This window comes from Hyposmocoma kahamanoa, unplaced genomic scaffold, assembly GCF_003589595.1.
Source record: "Hyposmocoma kahamanoa isolate Upper Pololo Valley unplaced genomic scaffold, ASM358959v1 160, whole genome shotgun sequence".
NCBI classification, from domain to species: domain Eukaryota; kingdom Metazoa; phylum Arthropoda; class Insecta; order Lepidoptera; family Cosmopterigidae; genus Hyposmocoma; species Hyposmocoma kahamanoa.
The window spans coordinates 931181-948316 of NW_020653575.1; the positions used below are offsets into that span (position 1 = coordinate 931181).

A 17136-nucleotide genomic window follows, 5' to 3' on the forward strand; every position below is an offset into this window, starting at 1 on the left:
TGTCGTTTTATGTCGTGCTACAAATTAAAAAAAATCTCCTTACCGACTATGGTTGATGGTTGTAATGGGAAGAAAAAAGGCCCGAGGGTTTCATTTGGGGCAAGAGTAAAGTTAGCCACCATGCAATCATACTATTTACGAGCAAGTGTGATGAAAAAGTAATTTTCTGGTTGTATGAGATTAATATAATTGAGAGACGTGGTCACGCCGCGCCACTCACGATCTCCGCCTGACATCCGTCCGAAACAATTACTGTCAAATAAGTAATATTCGACAAAATTACAAGACAAGTATCAAGAATGAAGCTTCATTTGCGTCACGCGTCTTTTCATTTGGTCAAATAGTGCTTATTTGGCAGTAATTGTTTCGGACGTATGTCGGACAGAGATCGAGAGTAGACCCCCCAGGGCCAGAAGAGTTGGCATGCTCAAGGGGAGAATTATGTCCAGCAGTGGATGCATGTAAGCTGATGACAAGTAAATCTTTGTTATTATTCGAATACATTCGTGTGATAATTCCAAAAAAATTCACGTGGTTTTGTTATAAATAAAATTTATAGCTCAAGAAATTGTTGAAATAAAACGGATAATAATAAAATTGAAACGACCAATCTTATTTTCATTTGAAATAGATTTGTTACAGTAAATTTCATAGTAAGAAATATGTTGAAGTGCTTTATATTATTTTTAGTGCATCTGCAATCTTATTTCTATATTGGGAATAGTAACGCGATTGGTTTGTATCTTATGACTGTATATATATTTTTATCAATCACAATTTGATCATCATCGTCATTATGTCCCAGTCATATCTAGTCTGACCTAGTGAGAGTTGGGTCGTTTGCTTACTCTGTTAAACCTACTGGTAGTACTAATTTAGTAAATATGCGACTAATTAGAAAAGATTCAGTGGTCTAGGCTCTTCCGTGGATATCGGATGGATATATATAACCAAGGAATTCTTAGGTAGTATGAAAGTTTTTATCACTGCTCTTACAATTCCATGCGGATGCATTTCTTTACAAAGTAAGAAAGACGTATCTATTTTGTTTGTAAGTCAATGTATCTATTGCATTAAAAATTTCGTTGCTTTTTCAAAACAACTGAACTTCTGGCTGTGTAGGTACACGACAATTTAGGATCCTTGTGATTGTAATTATATAGAAGATGTAAATGATGTGTCGAAAAAATACGAAATCGATCGTCTGCTTCCTACACATTAAATCGATTTTGCCTGATCACAAATGTTGATAGACAAAAAATACGACGTCGGTCTGTTGCTTACAAATTTACTCACTTGCTTACTAATTTATTTGATGCCATGTCGATTGTCAAAAATCTCAAAAAATTTTTTGACGATCGCTCTGTATAAAAAACAGTTAGATATTTTATGAGGAAAGAAACTAGCTACTTATTAGTTAGTATATTGTACAGGGTCAAGAGCACGTCAAGCTTGACACTTAAGATTTAAATCCAACTCTATGCCGCTGACGATACGAACGGTCCAAAGTACAAAGTGTCAAGGTTGACATGTTCTTGACTACCACTGTTATAAGTATTATAACAATTCTGTTATGAGGAAACAATTCTTTCAGTGGACCTATAATAACATTTTACACTAATCTTCATTGTACGTATTACGTTTTTTCTAAGTTTATACGTTTTTTATTTCAGATCTCAGTATAGTTCCTTTCGATGGTCCAAAAAGAGGTATGTAATGGTTTACAGTTGTTCTTGTGTGACACTGCAGTTTAAAAATAATAGTATCATGTAACTGGCCTGATTTCAGTTGTAATGAATGGTTACCTATCAGTATTATTATTTGAAACACAACATTAATCTATTTATTACCTACTAAAAAAATGAATTTTCACTTTTCTGGGTTGCTATTTTTCGGTAAGGGACAGCCTGTTTTGTATACATACATATACAGGCAGTAGAATGAACTACTTAGACTTTTTTTTGTATAATTTGATTTTTTTTTTATTAACGCAGGTCCAGAAATGACGGTAGAAGGAGGTGGAAATCAAGGTACGCATATAATTGTCGTTGTCTGTACAATTTAAAAAAAAAACTTTTTTCAAGCACCCGATCCGGTTTTCAGACTGTTTGTGGACGCCATTATCAGATTAATGTTTTAATTGGATCGTTTATTTATATAAAAGTCGTTACCTATGCACTCATGGACATATTTAAAAAATTGTTTGTAAAAAAAGATTGAATACGATAACAAAGTATGAGCTACTGGCCACATGTACCAGAATGTTTAATTTGAAGAGAAAAGAATGTTCAATCAATCGTCTTTTGATTTCGATTAAACGTTTCTGGTCTAATATATGCCGTGTATTCCCACTCGTCACAACTGGCTTTTGGTCCCACTGGCGACAAATGGAAAAAAAAACGGCTTAATCCCAGTTGTCACCACTGGCTTTGTTCCCACTGAAGATAACTGGAAAAAAATCCCATATTTTACCAGGTGGTGACAAACGGAATAAAAATCCCATATGTTACCAGGATTTTTTCCCATTTGTCGTCAGTGGGAACAAAACCAGTGGTGAGGACTGGGAATGAGCGGTTTGGAAAAACTTGTGTCTACATACTAACATTATTATTCCAATAGGACAAGGCATGAATTCCGACAGGGCAAAACAGTACTATGTAGAGAATATCAATATCGTACAAGAGGACATTGCGATGCGGTGGCCTTTGGGCATTGTACCTTACTATTTCGATTTGTCGTCCTATGGTGAGTGGACAAGGAACTATAAATTACAAACGCTTATATTATATTTGATTATATAGGAGATTGTGTAATGAAATTGCATGATATAATTCTGCCTTACCCATTCCATCATCGAGGGACTAGATGTAGGCTGGGGTTCCACCCCTATGTTTTGAATGTTCCAAAGATTCGCGTTCGCTCCCTTTACATGGCGAACGAGTAAGGAGTAGAATTCCATGCCTGCATACTTATTCCCCGAATTCTATAATTTTGACCTTTTCAATACGAGAATGAGTAGGCATTATAGTGTGCATACTACTTCGTCGACCTCATCGACTAAAATCTTATGACTAAATAAAGCAGACATGCAATAAAACCATTTATATACATTGCATTCTTAGAATAATAACGCATAGAATGATAGTCTCATATCAAACGAACTGTCACAAGTGAGGCAAAAATCAAATTCGTGTAGGCTAGTTTTAGTAGTAGACTAAAACTAGCCTACATGAATTTGATTTTTGTTAATTTTCGGTTTTAGTGAATATTTATATAAAAATACAAGTTGAAACGCGTTACTTCCTTGTGGAATGTGATGTTAGTATCTATTTTATGTTTGTCTGACGTATTTTTGACTCGTTTGTCGCACATTTCGTCATTTTTAACTAAAATTTTTGAGCTGTTCGCGGTGCAAGTTGACCTTGAGCACTGACGTCCTGCCCGCTCGTGTAGGCCCATTGGGAGCGCTTAAATTTGCCTCACTTAGCGTGTGCGGACTAGGTTTCTATGCGTTATTATTCTAAGATTGTATCAAAATAATATATTTTCCGGAAAACAATTTGTATTTTGTTATTGCTGCCACGAGAGAGCTAAGCTATTAACAGTTCTCTTCCGTAGTTACAATTAGCAACTCATTTTTTTGTTAATTAGAATAAATGTTATCATAATCATATTATTACTTATATGTAAATTAATGATACATTAAAATAACTTCATTCTTATTACATATTAAACAAAATAAACAGTACCTGACTTCAGTTAAGACGAACACAAAAAACGTACTATAAGTTTAGTTACGAGCCTTACAACTATAAAAAGATACTTCAATTTATCATTCAATTTTATAAATGGAATGTAACGTTTGACACTGAGATAGAAACTAAAATTCAAACTAAATGTTTTATACATAAAAAAAACACATTAATGACGTTGCTGGGTTTATGGTTATTTGAAGGTTCGTAGAAAGTTGGGAACCCTCTGAAACATTGGATTGTGCATTGTCCGCTGCGTAGCAGTGTCTGGCTGAAGGGAGATTTTAATTAGAGACGTTAAAGAATGGCATAAATGTAACAAATTCGTTGCCTCATGGTAGTTGGTGGCAGTAGGGGTATCCCCAATTCGTTCATCGATGATATTATTATAAGGAGCGCGCTCCTACCTACTCGTGCGTGAACTCATTGATAGGATGTCATAGAAGGGATGGATGTTAAGATGATTTATGAAGTGTGTGACATGATAGATGATAAGTAGTTTTTACATTAGGGTTAGGGATACCTGAATACAGGAAACAAAAGGATTATACATTGGATTATACGATTTTCACACATTATTTGATTTTAATAAACCGGGACTTAATTGCGTATAAATATATATTTTATTTATCTCAACGTGTCGGACGTGTTGCAACATCCATGGTCTCGAAGAGACTCAAGACCATGGATCCCTTTGAGCCCATGGAAGTTGCAGCATTTTCCGCATCGTCGAGGTAAATAAAATATATACTACTTACACAGCAGTTTCTTACGCTTGGAATGGATTGTCACTGATATGGTTAAATATTCTAAATTTCCATGTTCTAAAATTACAATACCTGTAACGAATCCCAGCAGTCGCTCCAAATCTTTTTTGTATTTATTTTATAGTCTCTTTAAGTTTTAGTTTTATATTTAAATTCTAGATTTAAATGTGACTGTTTTTGGCGCCTTTTCTTGACTTTTGTTTGCTGTTTTGATTTGATATGCTCACTCGTTGTTAGCACCCATCCTTTAACCCATTGATACAGTCCGTTATAATATTTACCTTATGTCTCGATGTCCTAAAATAAATATTTAATTACCATACTTTAACAAGGTCATGGCTGAATAACAGAGGCTGTGAATTCCCCGCGACCGCTGAGTCATAAACCGTTTTGTCTTGTTAATTAGCGCTGTCTTCGATTTTATTATAAAATGTATCACTGTTTTCAAGACAAATAAATGAGTTTATTAGTATTATTATTATTACATTTATTCGCGACTAAGTTCTGATTTTTTTTAATCGAAAGTATTAAGTCAATCGTAGTAACTGGAGACAATTTTATGGAGCAACTTTAAACGCTATAAAATTTGTATAAGTAGGTAGTTGTGGATTATCGTATGCGCATAAATGAGTTTGAGAATGTTAATTCAGAACTTTTTAAGATTTTTAATATTAACCACAACACTTTTCTTTAATAAAATATGGACTATAATGTTGGATATGAAAATATTTTTTTCGGATTTAAATTGCGTATATATTTGTTTTTTCAAATTAATCAACGTTTCGTCGCGTTTACTGGTTCTACGCTGACGGTTGACTCAGATTGACATCGAATAAGGGTCCGAAACGTTATTTTGTTTGAATTATAAATATACGCGATTTACATCCGAAAATATAGTTTTATTCCAATGTGTAACAATTGCGAAAGCCTCAGAAATTCATATGTAGAGAATGTTATTTACATTACTTGGCAAACATTTGCATTAAAATTGTAAGTCAATGATTAAAATGTTAAGATAAATTATAAGGAAAAATATAAAAAGATTTTTTTTTCCATTATAACTCATTCTCATACAAGTAAAACAAATACAAAGGAAGGCATGATAATATTAAAAAAAAACAGTAAGAAAAAGTAATTATTAATACAAATATCGAACACTCAGAAAAAATTCCTTCGATCCGGTCGGATTCGAACCGACGTCTTCTTGCATACCGTGCCAGACGCTATACCAACTAAGCCACGGAACGAACCAACGGACCTCACGAATTTTTCTATGTGCTTGCGTCGTGTCTTTGTACTTGGTCTTTCAACGACTTTCTAGTCGTACCGCCATCTATGAGAAATCTATGACAGATTTATCACCCAGTTAGTACCTTTACAGCCACCAGTCCTGGCGAGAGATGTCGCTATTGACTCTATTAATTAAATTTTTATTGAATTGATATTCAATTATTTTTTTGTGAAATTACGCCAGGACTGGTGGCTTTGCTGTATTTATTTATGAGCCGATGCAACCTCAAACGGCTTTGGTTGATTCCGCATAACAGTGAAAGCGTTGAATCAATACTTTAATAAATAATAAAATTGAGGATATTCACTGATTACTATATGATGTGAAAACAAGATTCATAAAAATTTTTATGGTGGAAGAAAATACAAACTTACTTTGAATTTTACAAAAAAAAAAACGCTATATTCAATAGACACTTTACATATGGCAATTTTATTTTTATATTGACGGAACTAAATAGAACACGTTTAATATACGGTCTATATTTTTTCAAATGGCTTTAATTTCGTTTTGTAAAAAAATAACTCTGAAGCAAAGCCAGTTGAAGCCACTGTCCCTGCAGCTCAACCCACGCAAAATGAACTGTATTAGTACGGGAAAAATTTGAATTCCAGCTGAGGCAGTGTCGATTCTTAACAATTAGTTATTAGTAGTTATCTAATATAAATCTAAATATATATATATAATAGTTAAATAAATATGATAATTAATATAATATAATAATTATGAAATATTACCAGATTACGTGATGAACTCCCGAACACGTGAAGCAATGGATATTATAGAGGCAGTCTCCTGTGTCCGTTTTACATCAGTTCTACTGAAGCCTGACAACAACTCCTGGATTCACATCACCAATCCTGATGGGGTTCGCGAATGCATGCATAAGCCTATATATAAAGGATTTGAAGTTGTAAGTCTTTTGTATGTTAAAAAAACAAAATTTAATAATAACGGGCACACATTCATAGCCCCCCACTAGGGAAACCGTGTATCGCGGGTGCCATGGACACACACATAGACAACCACAAATTACAACCAAACTCACGAGAAAAATAAATAAATGTAGACCATACAAATATTTCTCCCGGCATGGGAATCGAACTCGGGACAGGCAGGCAGTTATTTTAGTAGCTGTAGATCACCTTGTGAAAGAGTTCATTCAGGGAAGTACTACCACCTTACCTATTTCTGCCACCAAGCAGTAATGTGAGCATTACTCTTGGTGGCAGAAATACCCATTCACTACCTGCATGGTAGTCCGCCGCGCAGGCAGGAGACTGCTCACACACTATCGTGCGTATGGCGCACGTACGGAGTCTCGTAGGATGCATTGCGGGATAGCGTGCACGTTGCGACTACATTCATAATCCTGCATTATGCAGCGTACGGCAAGGCAGACTGCAATTCAGGCTAATGAATGAGCATTCATTATCCTGAACTTAATAATTCATCTGCAAATTGCATATAAAAAACAGTGATGCGAGTAAAATTTTGATGATGACTCCTGAAAATATCTAATTCAGGAGGCACTATTCATAATATTTTAGTAAATATACGTAAACGTTTATTTATACATTTTTTGTGAAAGTATTCCACTAATTCACTGATCAACATCAATACAAATCAGATCATGCAAAACTGTTCTACTTAGAGAAAGCGTGGTTGTACCTAATGGCTTCAAAGGTCTATAACAAACTTCCGATTGAAATAAGGATTTGCAATAACGCTACAGAGTTTATGACAATGTTATTTAGTTAGCTCAATGATATAACATTCTACAATATTAGAGATTCCGTTTAAAATTGACATTGTATATTATTTGTTCTTTTTAATTTTTGATATTTTGGTTATTTCAGTATTGTGACCATTGACTTACAAATAAATGGACGACGGGTCTAATAAAAAAACCACGAAAAAAATGTCCGAAGTCAACCTATTAGAAATTTAAATTGTAATGTCATCGCAGTATCGCGCTGTCAGTAGAACAAATGAAGACTAATTGTATATATATAAACTTTTTGTAACACCTTTCGTAACCTGTGTATCACAAACAAATAAATGAATATGAATATAGTTTGTTATTATAATTGATACAAATATTGATCAAACTAAAAGAAGAATTCCTTCGATCTGGCAGAACTTGAACTAGCGACATTTTCGCCTAACCCGGGCTATCGCTCTCTCATCTGAGCTACGGAGCGAGTCAGTAGATCTTACGAATTTCTCTATGTACTTGCTGCTGATCTTTGTTCTTGGTTTTAACGGCTTTTTGTCGTAGCGCCACCTGTGAGGCAACTGTGAAAGTTTTTCTTTGCTCATCCATACAAATACACATAAAGTTTATTTGTTTTCGTCTTTATTTGCTTCGCTAGCTTCTTCTTCTTTTGATCAGAGTGTTATATTGTCCCATACAATACGAATATGTTAGTTTTTAAAAGCGATTTACATAATTCGATTCCAAATTTCATTTTCGATATTGTCAGGTAAATCAGTAAAAGGTGTTTATGTAACGTGACCATACGTTCCGCTTTTAAACTTCGTGTCCCGCTATCCCCAAAACACTTAACAATGTCCCGCTTTGACAAAACGGGAAACGCGTGACGTTAATTTTTTTTTAAATGGCTGGAAAGCGAAAAATATACAAAAGCCAGCCCACCAGACTACACAAGATTAGTAGCTTTTTAATTTTATGATTGATAAACATTCTTATTTCTTTTTTATTTTTTTTTAATCATTAAACATTTCATAACTATCATGAACATACGCCTTACTTTTTGAACTGGTATCTTAAAGCACAAAATTACTGAACTGCACTTTCCTTCATATTCATACACTGGCTTTTACCCATTCTTAAAATAATGTATCAAAATCAACACCCTTGATAAGAAATTTAAAATACATAGAAAATTTTGCCATCTCGTAAATAATCACTCTTTTTAAGATACGAGGTTGAAAGTAAAGCATCGTATATGTTTTATTTTTAAAACAATAATAAATTTACGGGCGTATATAACAACATCAAGAGCTCTAATAAATGTTTTTAGCCAATATAATTGAATATATTTTATTTACAACAGATTGTGAACCTCGGCTTGGAATGTCTGACCCGGCGCGAGATTGTGCACACACTGCTGCACGCCATCGGTTTCCCGGACGAAGTTACGCACCCTCAGCGAGATCAGTACATTAGGGTCGTATGGGAGAACATCCAACCAAGTAAGGAATTTACCAAGTTCTCATGAAAGACGTTAGTTTAACGTCAGTGGTTAATCCTAGATGAACTGGCTAATACATATACAAGTACATTATAGGTACATTTAGTAGCAGTAGGGTATAGTGGGGTGAATACGGACGCGGGGTAATTTCAGACGCAATCGTTTCTAAAAGTCTAGTTTCCCCCCGTGTCCCGCTATCGCGATCTTTCGATCACATCCACCATTGTAGTGTGTGGTTTTTACAGTTTCGAGGATATCTTATAAATACGGCACTAAAAATAAAGTAAATTTACAACAAAACACATGAAAAAGTCTTTGGACTTTTTTAATAAAGTAAAATTACAACAAAACACATGAAAAAATTTATTTTTATTGCCGTGTACACACTATTATGTGAGAATTAATGAAATGTTACGTTTGTCATAAATATTTATAAGATGCATCCTCGAAACTGTAAAAATATGAAAATCGTACGTGCTAGCATAACATCAGAAGTATTACGTAATTAAATAAATTACGATTGGGGCAATTACAGACTTGGGACTTGGGGCAAATCCAGACGTCTGTAATAACCCCAATTAAGGTTTTAAATAGATTAATCTAAAGGAGACCGATACGCTTTCATGCAATCTTGACCCAAGAAGTAGGAAGATGAAAGTAGTATCAATTAATAGCTTTTATATTGTCCAGTGGTCGTATGACAATACGTTTATATATGTATAATATATTTTTACCCGCATTTACCCGACATGCACCGGGTAATTACGGACAGAAAGCCTTTCGTTTTTACTTCAAAATTTTATATATCTTGATTATTTAAAGATAAAAGATTATGGTAATTTTATAAGGTTATAAGCAACGTTTAATTATAATTAAAAAAATATTAATTAATGCTAATAATATGATTTTTATTTCGACATTCGCTTATGTGTCCGCAATTCCCCCTCTCTCCCCTAGAGCTCCTTGTGAAAGAATTCGTCCAGGGAAGTACTGCAGAAGGGTGAAATTACAGGCACATGGGACTTGTCAACTTAAGTCTCAGGGTGACGGGCGCAGTGGCGGTGCCCAGATCTTTCCGATTTAAAGCTCTGAGTGGCACTGCAACTGTTATGAACAGGCGTGTAGCTCACCATCGTACGCACGACCTGTTCGTGCCGTCACTTAATATTATTTAAAAAATGCACCATATATAAATATGGAGTATAATGTACGTATAAGTTTTATTACGTTACATTCGATGGGTACCCATCGAGTAATTCGATTTGCATGATTACATGATTCATCCGTTCCGTTTACATGATTCTTTAGTAGCAGTAGAGGTCCTTGTGAAAGAGTTCATCCAGGGAAGTACTGCCACCTTACCGATTTCTGCCGCCAAGCAGTAATGTGAACATTTAGAACAACATCTGTTGTTCACATTTTATAATAATGTGAACAACAGAACAATTACACAACCGCTTTTGAAGACTTGTCTAAATTTTCCCTTTTAAGAATGGATTAAGCGAAGTAGTTTAAATTATTTTTAAGTTCGTGAACTAATAATGCATGGTACACAACACTATTTAGTTAGTCGACCGTGACCTTGGGCTCTATAGAGAGCCCGAAACATAGTTATGTTTGTAAAAAATAAATATACGATTCATAATAGTTAAAAATACTTTAATTACGAACTCAACTATTTTTTGGAGATGTTCTTCTCAACTTAAAAGTCATTTACTTTGTTCCTAGGATACAAGATTCTGTTCCGCAGACAGCCTGACGAAGGACCTTCGAAGTCCCTGGTGGAATTCGATCCAATGAGTATTATGCAATTCCACGACCGCGCTTTCAGCAGAAATGGCTACGCCACTATCGCCGGATTGGTAAGAAACGTACCGAGATTTGTTCTTAATACCGGAAAAACTAGTATAAGCGACCTTAGTAGAGTAATAATAATATATTTTTATTATTTATTTTAGTACAAACAGTCATTAGTCATTATAATTTGAATTAATACAGAAATTTGAACTATACTATGGACAACGAGTACCGAATATTACACTTAAATATTAATAACATGTGCTAAAAAGGGTTTAAATATATAAGTAGAATACAAAATAAATGCGTATTTGAACCAAAAGTGAATGGTTAACCATATGGGTGCTTAGATAAATTGCTACCTAGAACTAAAGACGATTAAAACAAAACTAATTAACCGGGATGTAAACCTGCGACAACAGGCTTCATATATAGATAGACTGTCCCGACTAGGCCGCTAAGCCGTATCATTACTACTAAATAATTTGTTGTGGATGCTTACCTTAAATCTGTACAATGAGATAGATACCAAATATATCCGTGTCACAAAATGTATTATTATATAAAGATAACGAACGATGAAAGTAACTGTTTCTTATATAATTCTTACGAAAATTTTTATTTAACGTTGGTTGGTGCTTGTAAACGAACTTTATTTATAAAATTAGCCTGCGATAAAAGAGTCGGTGAATCAACCATATTGTTAAGTATTTTGTAGAGAAAAACTATGTCAGATTTCTTACGGCGACTTTGTCAGGTAAGCAATTTATTACGATTAAGAGAGTATTCGTGTGGTTCAATTGGACAATTAGTACGAAAATTAAGAATCCTGACGAATTACCGTAGGACTCTTTCTATTCGATCGATATTACATTTGTAGAATGAATAATATAAAATTTTAAATGTTATGACTTGCTTAAACGGTTTGGCAATGCGATTAATAAAGCCCAGGCTTTTAAAGGCTCGACTGAGTATTGTATCAATGTGCGAGTTGAAAGATAGTTGGATATCCATGACAATACCTAAATCTCGAATGGTTCTTACTCCTTTCAAAATAGAATACTCAAGGGTATAATTATAATATTGGAGATTTTTTGCGGGTATAAGTTACGTTACATTTGTCTATATTTAAGAAAAGTTGATTTATGGTACAATACTCTGAGAGAGTTGCGATGTCTGACTGTAGCAACTCATAATCGCTAGGTGAGACTACTATTCTCCTAAAATTTGGTGTCGTCTGCGTAAAGCAGATGATTTGAGTGGAGCAAAGGGTCTCCTAAATCGTTGATATAGAAGGAAAATAGTAGCGGACCTAAATGGGAACCCTGCAGGACACCCGAAGGAATTGGGAGGAATTTAGAACAATAACCCCTCAAAGAAATCACCTGACTTCGGTTGCCTATGTATGACTCAACCCGTCTAAGCAAACTGCCATGTACATCGATCTTGTTAAGCTTTTTTATGAGCAAATCGTGATTAATTTTGTCAAATGCTTTGGAAAAGTCGGTGTACTCGACGTCTACCTGTAAGTTATTATCCATAGCGTACAATAAATAATTAGTAAATTGAATCATGTTTGATTCGACACAACGTGACCTCATAAACTCGTGCTGGTGTTCCGAGATAAAATTTTGAACAGAATGGAACAATTGCGCAGTTACAATCTTTTCGAAAATCTTGCCAAGAATGCACAGTTTAGAAATAAGTCGGTACTGGGTGATTTGATCTTTTTGATTATTTTTAGGTATTGGGGTTACGAGAGCCCTCTTCAAGATAGAAGGAAAGACTCCCGTACTCATAGATTGTTTAATGATACTTGTGACGGGTGTAAGTAAATCTGCGGAACATTTCGAAATTATAATTGGGTGAATACCATCTGGTCCGGCTCCTTTGTTAATATTGACGCATTTGAGCTCCTTCAAGATAATGCTAACATTTAGTTCTATCGAGTTGATATCCACTGTAGTACTAGAATAGTAAGAGTTAGGGAAGTAATTTTGTTGTTGTGAGGATGACGATACAAATGCAGATTGCGCTACCTTCTGACAGAACATTACCATTGTAGATCATATTTTGAGGGATGTCACCAGGTTGTTTTTTCGCCTTAACATAAGATCAAAAATATTTAGGATTTTGTTTGATTCTTTCCTCACATAATGTATTATAATAAATTTAGCACTCCTGTTTCATTTTACGTAACCTTGACCGGAGTTTGGAGAATGTATTGTAATCCCGATGATTACCGTATTGTTTCAATTTTTTATTTCACGTTTCTCGTTACATAATTTTATAAGTGGACGTGTATACCAGGGAGGATATTTATCGCTATTATAAGCAATACGAGTAGGTACATGTTTTTCTAAAAGTTTATTAAGCATTTAATAAAAAAAAATCAATCGAAGTTCTACGTCAGGCATTGAGGAGAAAACATTATCCCAATCAACAGTCTTAACTCCAAGCGAAATGGCTTCAAAGTTTGTCAGAAAAAACATTTTTCTCGAAACACGTTTATATTTTAGGAACATAGGAAGACTTAGAAGTAAGTCAATATCTAGGGCTTTATGGTGAGGATCTTCGGGTACTAAAGCAAAAGGAGAACATTCGACTTTATAAAACTTGCTACAAAATACAAGGTCCAAGAGTCTACTATTATTATTGTATATGCAGTTACATTGGGACAATAAAGATAGGCTTAGGAACTCTCTCGTCATAGATGTAAATAAATAATTATTGGCACGAATACACATATTTAGGTTGTCGTCATCATAGTCCCAGAAGGCATTAGTTACATTAAAGTCCCCTAAAATAAGAAACAAATCGTCCGGGTAAGAATGTATAATATCGCAAGTCCTATCATAAAACGACTTGAGAAGCGATTCATGGCGCGGACCGTGCGGTATGTAGGTAGGTCCATTAGTTTTAATTTTGTGGCGTCACTTTCTCGTTTCTGTTCTGCAATGGATGATTTTAATTGTATCTGTTCTTGCTGTAAATTATAGTTGGTTATTTAATTATTTAATTACAGAAATTTCATTTTTTATGTCACAAAAATCCTTTCGTAATTTAATCAGAATATCGTTTTGATTGTCTAAATGTATCTTTAACGAGGATAGAAGATCCTGCCGAAATCCAGATAATGTTTTATTAAAATTTTGTTGGTAATTGGACAAAGTTTCCTTTAATTCACGGCGAAATTTGGTGACAACAACGGTCACAAGTCAGGGGTCTTTCTTTTTCTGTTCGTAGTATTGGTAGAAAAATCACCGTTGCTTATTGTCGATAGGCCAGGGGTTGATCCTGCACATTTAGCCGGAGGACTATGTTGCAGACTCATTTTTCACTTTTTTTTACTTATTGAGTAATATGGCAAATAAAAACACGAAACGGCGCGCACAGCAAGATAATAAGCGGGTAGAACGTTCACGGAGCACAGTAAATCACACTAAGACACCAGGTATATATAAACAAATGTTTCACAGTATTTGAGCGGAATTGCGCTTAGTGAGTCTTAACTGGTACGATAAGTTTAAAGTACTTAATTCACAAATATGATGCGTTTCAAATGATGTTGTTTGAGTACAAACAACACACGTCCGTACGGTAAAAAGCCCGACAATGAATAATATACTAAACTATAACACCAATTCCCTGGTATTAATAAAAAATGATATTTTATAAAATTTAATTGGAGCAACAAAATGCTATCGATAGCAATGTAGAGTCATGTGTTTGTATCCGAGACGTACAGTGCTTCTATTTTCTCAATGTCTCTCGGCAAAGTTTGTGTTTGGGCTGTAGTCGGGTTTCAATCAGTTCAAAAATTGGAAAGATATAGTTCACTTTGCCTTTGGTACAACAGGCCGGTCGCTTTCAGTTGACTTGGAAGTATGAGTTGTTGTTACATTTTCGTTTATTATACAATGGGAGGAAAGCCGCTAAAGTCACAAGCACGAAAGATAATTTACAGCGTGTACTTACAAGAAGCCAATATGTTCAAGAAAGACAGTATTTTTTAAAAGTCCAAAAACGTGTTTCTGTAGCTTGTGGAGTTTCTATCGGAACAGTACAGAATATGATAAAAAAGTTAAAATCAGTTCCTTTTCAGACACCCAAAAAGGTACGAAAGAAGTTCATTAATAATCGGAAAAATATTCAGTTTTAGGGTTGATGATGAAATGTTATTAAAAATAGAGAAATAGTTTCTTAGCTCTATACAGTTCACACGGAAATGAAAATAAAACAACAATAACGTATGTTTTTCAAAATTCAAATTACTATAGATTTTAAATCTCATTATTAATGAGCAAAGAAATTAATACTCGTGTGCATTCGGAAATCGATAATTGCCGAAGAACATTGAGAATATAGAAGCACTATACTCAAACGTATCACATGTCAATCTCAAAAAAATCACTAACCAAATCGTTTTCCTTCCTTCCTTCTTTCCCTTCCTTCATGTTTATTTTGTTTTCTCGCTGTTTGTCATCTGTAGTAAAAAATAAAGCGACAAAACTATGAATCAGCAAATGTAATTATCGGGTATATACCTGATAATTATCATAATAATTATCAAAAGGAGTGTAATTGCATCTGCATACGTCATGTCTGCTCGCCACAATAGTCGTTCTGTTCAGCGTGTGAAAACTACGAGCCGTTTTCTTTTATACCAGTGAGATAGCAATACATACGTCTCACTCTTGCTATCGCGTATTTTGATAGGAGCGAAATAGCAATACATTTGTCTCGCTCTTACAAATAATGTAGGCTCTCTGATTGGTTGATTGTGTATTATACGCTCAGAGAGTATACTATTCAGCTCTCTTACATCAATATAAGTAGCAATATTTGCCAATCAATGCATTCTAGTTTGATGTTATTTATCAAAACTGTAGCAGCCACAGACGTGCCAGAATGTCTAACCCTCTTCCGACATTCAGGCACGTCTTAGTGCTAGCAAAAGTAACAACCATGCCTTGTGAATCAGCATAAGACACACGTACCAAATTAGTATAAATAAGTAGCTCAAGCAACATATATACATTAATATACAGTCAATTACCAACCCACGACTCGTCTATCATTCTCCACTAAACTACCATGGCGAAGTGGTGACCACCAACACCCTTTCACTTGCGCCATGGTAAAAAAACCATTGATAAATGGATGTGAATATAACTGCTCTTATATGTATTGTGATGAAAACAAAATCATGTTTCAGTTGCCAGGTCTCCAAGTAAGGCCTTCAGAAGGTCTATCGCAACTGGACAAAATGAAACTACGGCTGTTGTTCGGCCATGAATGCAATAGGCGAAGTGTTGATGACCTTTTGGACACATGCAAGAAGGAATTTCGGAATGACCAATCAGCCAATGGAGCTCAAAGTTCAGACGAAAATAATAAAGATAAATCACCACCTAAAGAAAGTTCAGTAGTATCTGACAATGAGGGTGATGATGGTAACGATGTAGTGAAAGTCGATGGTACCAAAAAACCGGTTGCTTTTAAAGACGAATCCCAAGAAATACAGTCTGATGACGGCGTAATTGATGGAACTATAGTTAATAAACATTTGCTTCTTAAAGATGAAGTCACCGAAAATATTAACGACAAAGATGACGATAACGACAAAGATATCGGTAACGACAAAGAAAGCGCTGACGACAAAGAAAACGCTAACGACAAAGATAACGCTAACGACGAAGAAAACGCTAACGACAAAGAAAACGCTAACGACAAAGAAAACGCTAACGATAAAGATAACGCTAACGACAAAGAAAATGCTAAAGAAGGCTCTGTACCATCTGGGATTGACGGTGCAGGTAATGACGCAGAGAATGACGGTGATAATAAGAATCCACATAAGCTAAAGACGGATGATGTTGGAACGCAGTATGAAGCTAATGAGATTGATGAAGATGTAATAAATTTTTCACATAATGATGACAATTCCATAGTCGATAGAGGAAACCACACTCCATTTCATTTAACTGAAAGTGATCATGACAAGGAACAGCCAATAAATAGTTACGAGAATTCTAATATCGAAATAGATGATAGAATTGGGACAATAGCTGAATCGAAACGAAGGAAGTTAAAAAAATATTAAAATTGGGTAGTGTCACGTTTTTAACCGACTTCAAAAAAAGGAGGAGATTCTCAATTCGATTGCGTGTTTTTTTGTATGTATGTTACGCGATAACTCCGGTATTTGTGAACCGATTTTCATGATTCTTTTTTTATTGGAAAGAGGGTACCTCCATAGTGGTCCCATTTAATTTTGAAGAAAATCATCCACCTCTAAGAGTGGCTGT

General features: G+C 34.8%; 1 protein-coding gene across 1 annotated transcript; it reads left to right on the forward strand.

The window, feature by feature from the left end:
* Nucleotides 1-404: 404 nt before the first annotated feature.
* On the forward strand, nucleotides 405-17028 carry LOC113240637 (suppressor of Mek1-like). Its single transcript, XM_026477986.1, has 8 exons — nucleotides 405-461; nucleotides 1674-1709; nucleotides 1995-2030; nucleotides 2620-2745; nucleotides 6551-6723; nucleotides 8891-9029; nucleotides 10757-10890; nucleotides 16044-17028. Exons 3-8 carry the CDS (start codon nucleotides 2003-2005, stop codon nucleotides 16929-16931), a joined length of 1488 nt encoding a protein of 495 aa, XP_026333771.1. The 5' UTR covers nucleotides 405-461; nucleotides 1674-1709; nucleotides 1995-2002; the 3' UTR covers nucleotides 16932-17028.
* The last annotated feature ends 108 nt before the right edge of the window (nucleotides 17029-17136 follow it).

What these genes read in the sequence shown, in the direction of transcription:
- LOC113240637 (XM_026477986.1), top strand. Translation starts at nt 2,003, where the DNA reads ATGACGGTAGAAGGAGGTGGAAATCAAG. An exon ending in AGAAGGAGGTGGAAATCAAG is followed by an intron (nt 2,031 to 2,619) that starts GTACGCATATAA and finishes TTATTCCAATAG; the next exon opens with GACAAGGCATGAATTCCGAC. An exon ending in ATGGGAGAACATCCAACCAA is followed by an intron (nt 9,030 to 10,756) that starts GTAAGGAATTTA and finishes CTTTGTTCCTAG; the next exon opens with GATACAAGATTCTGTTCCGC.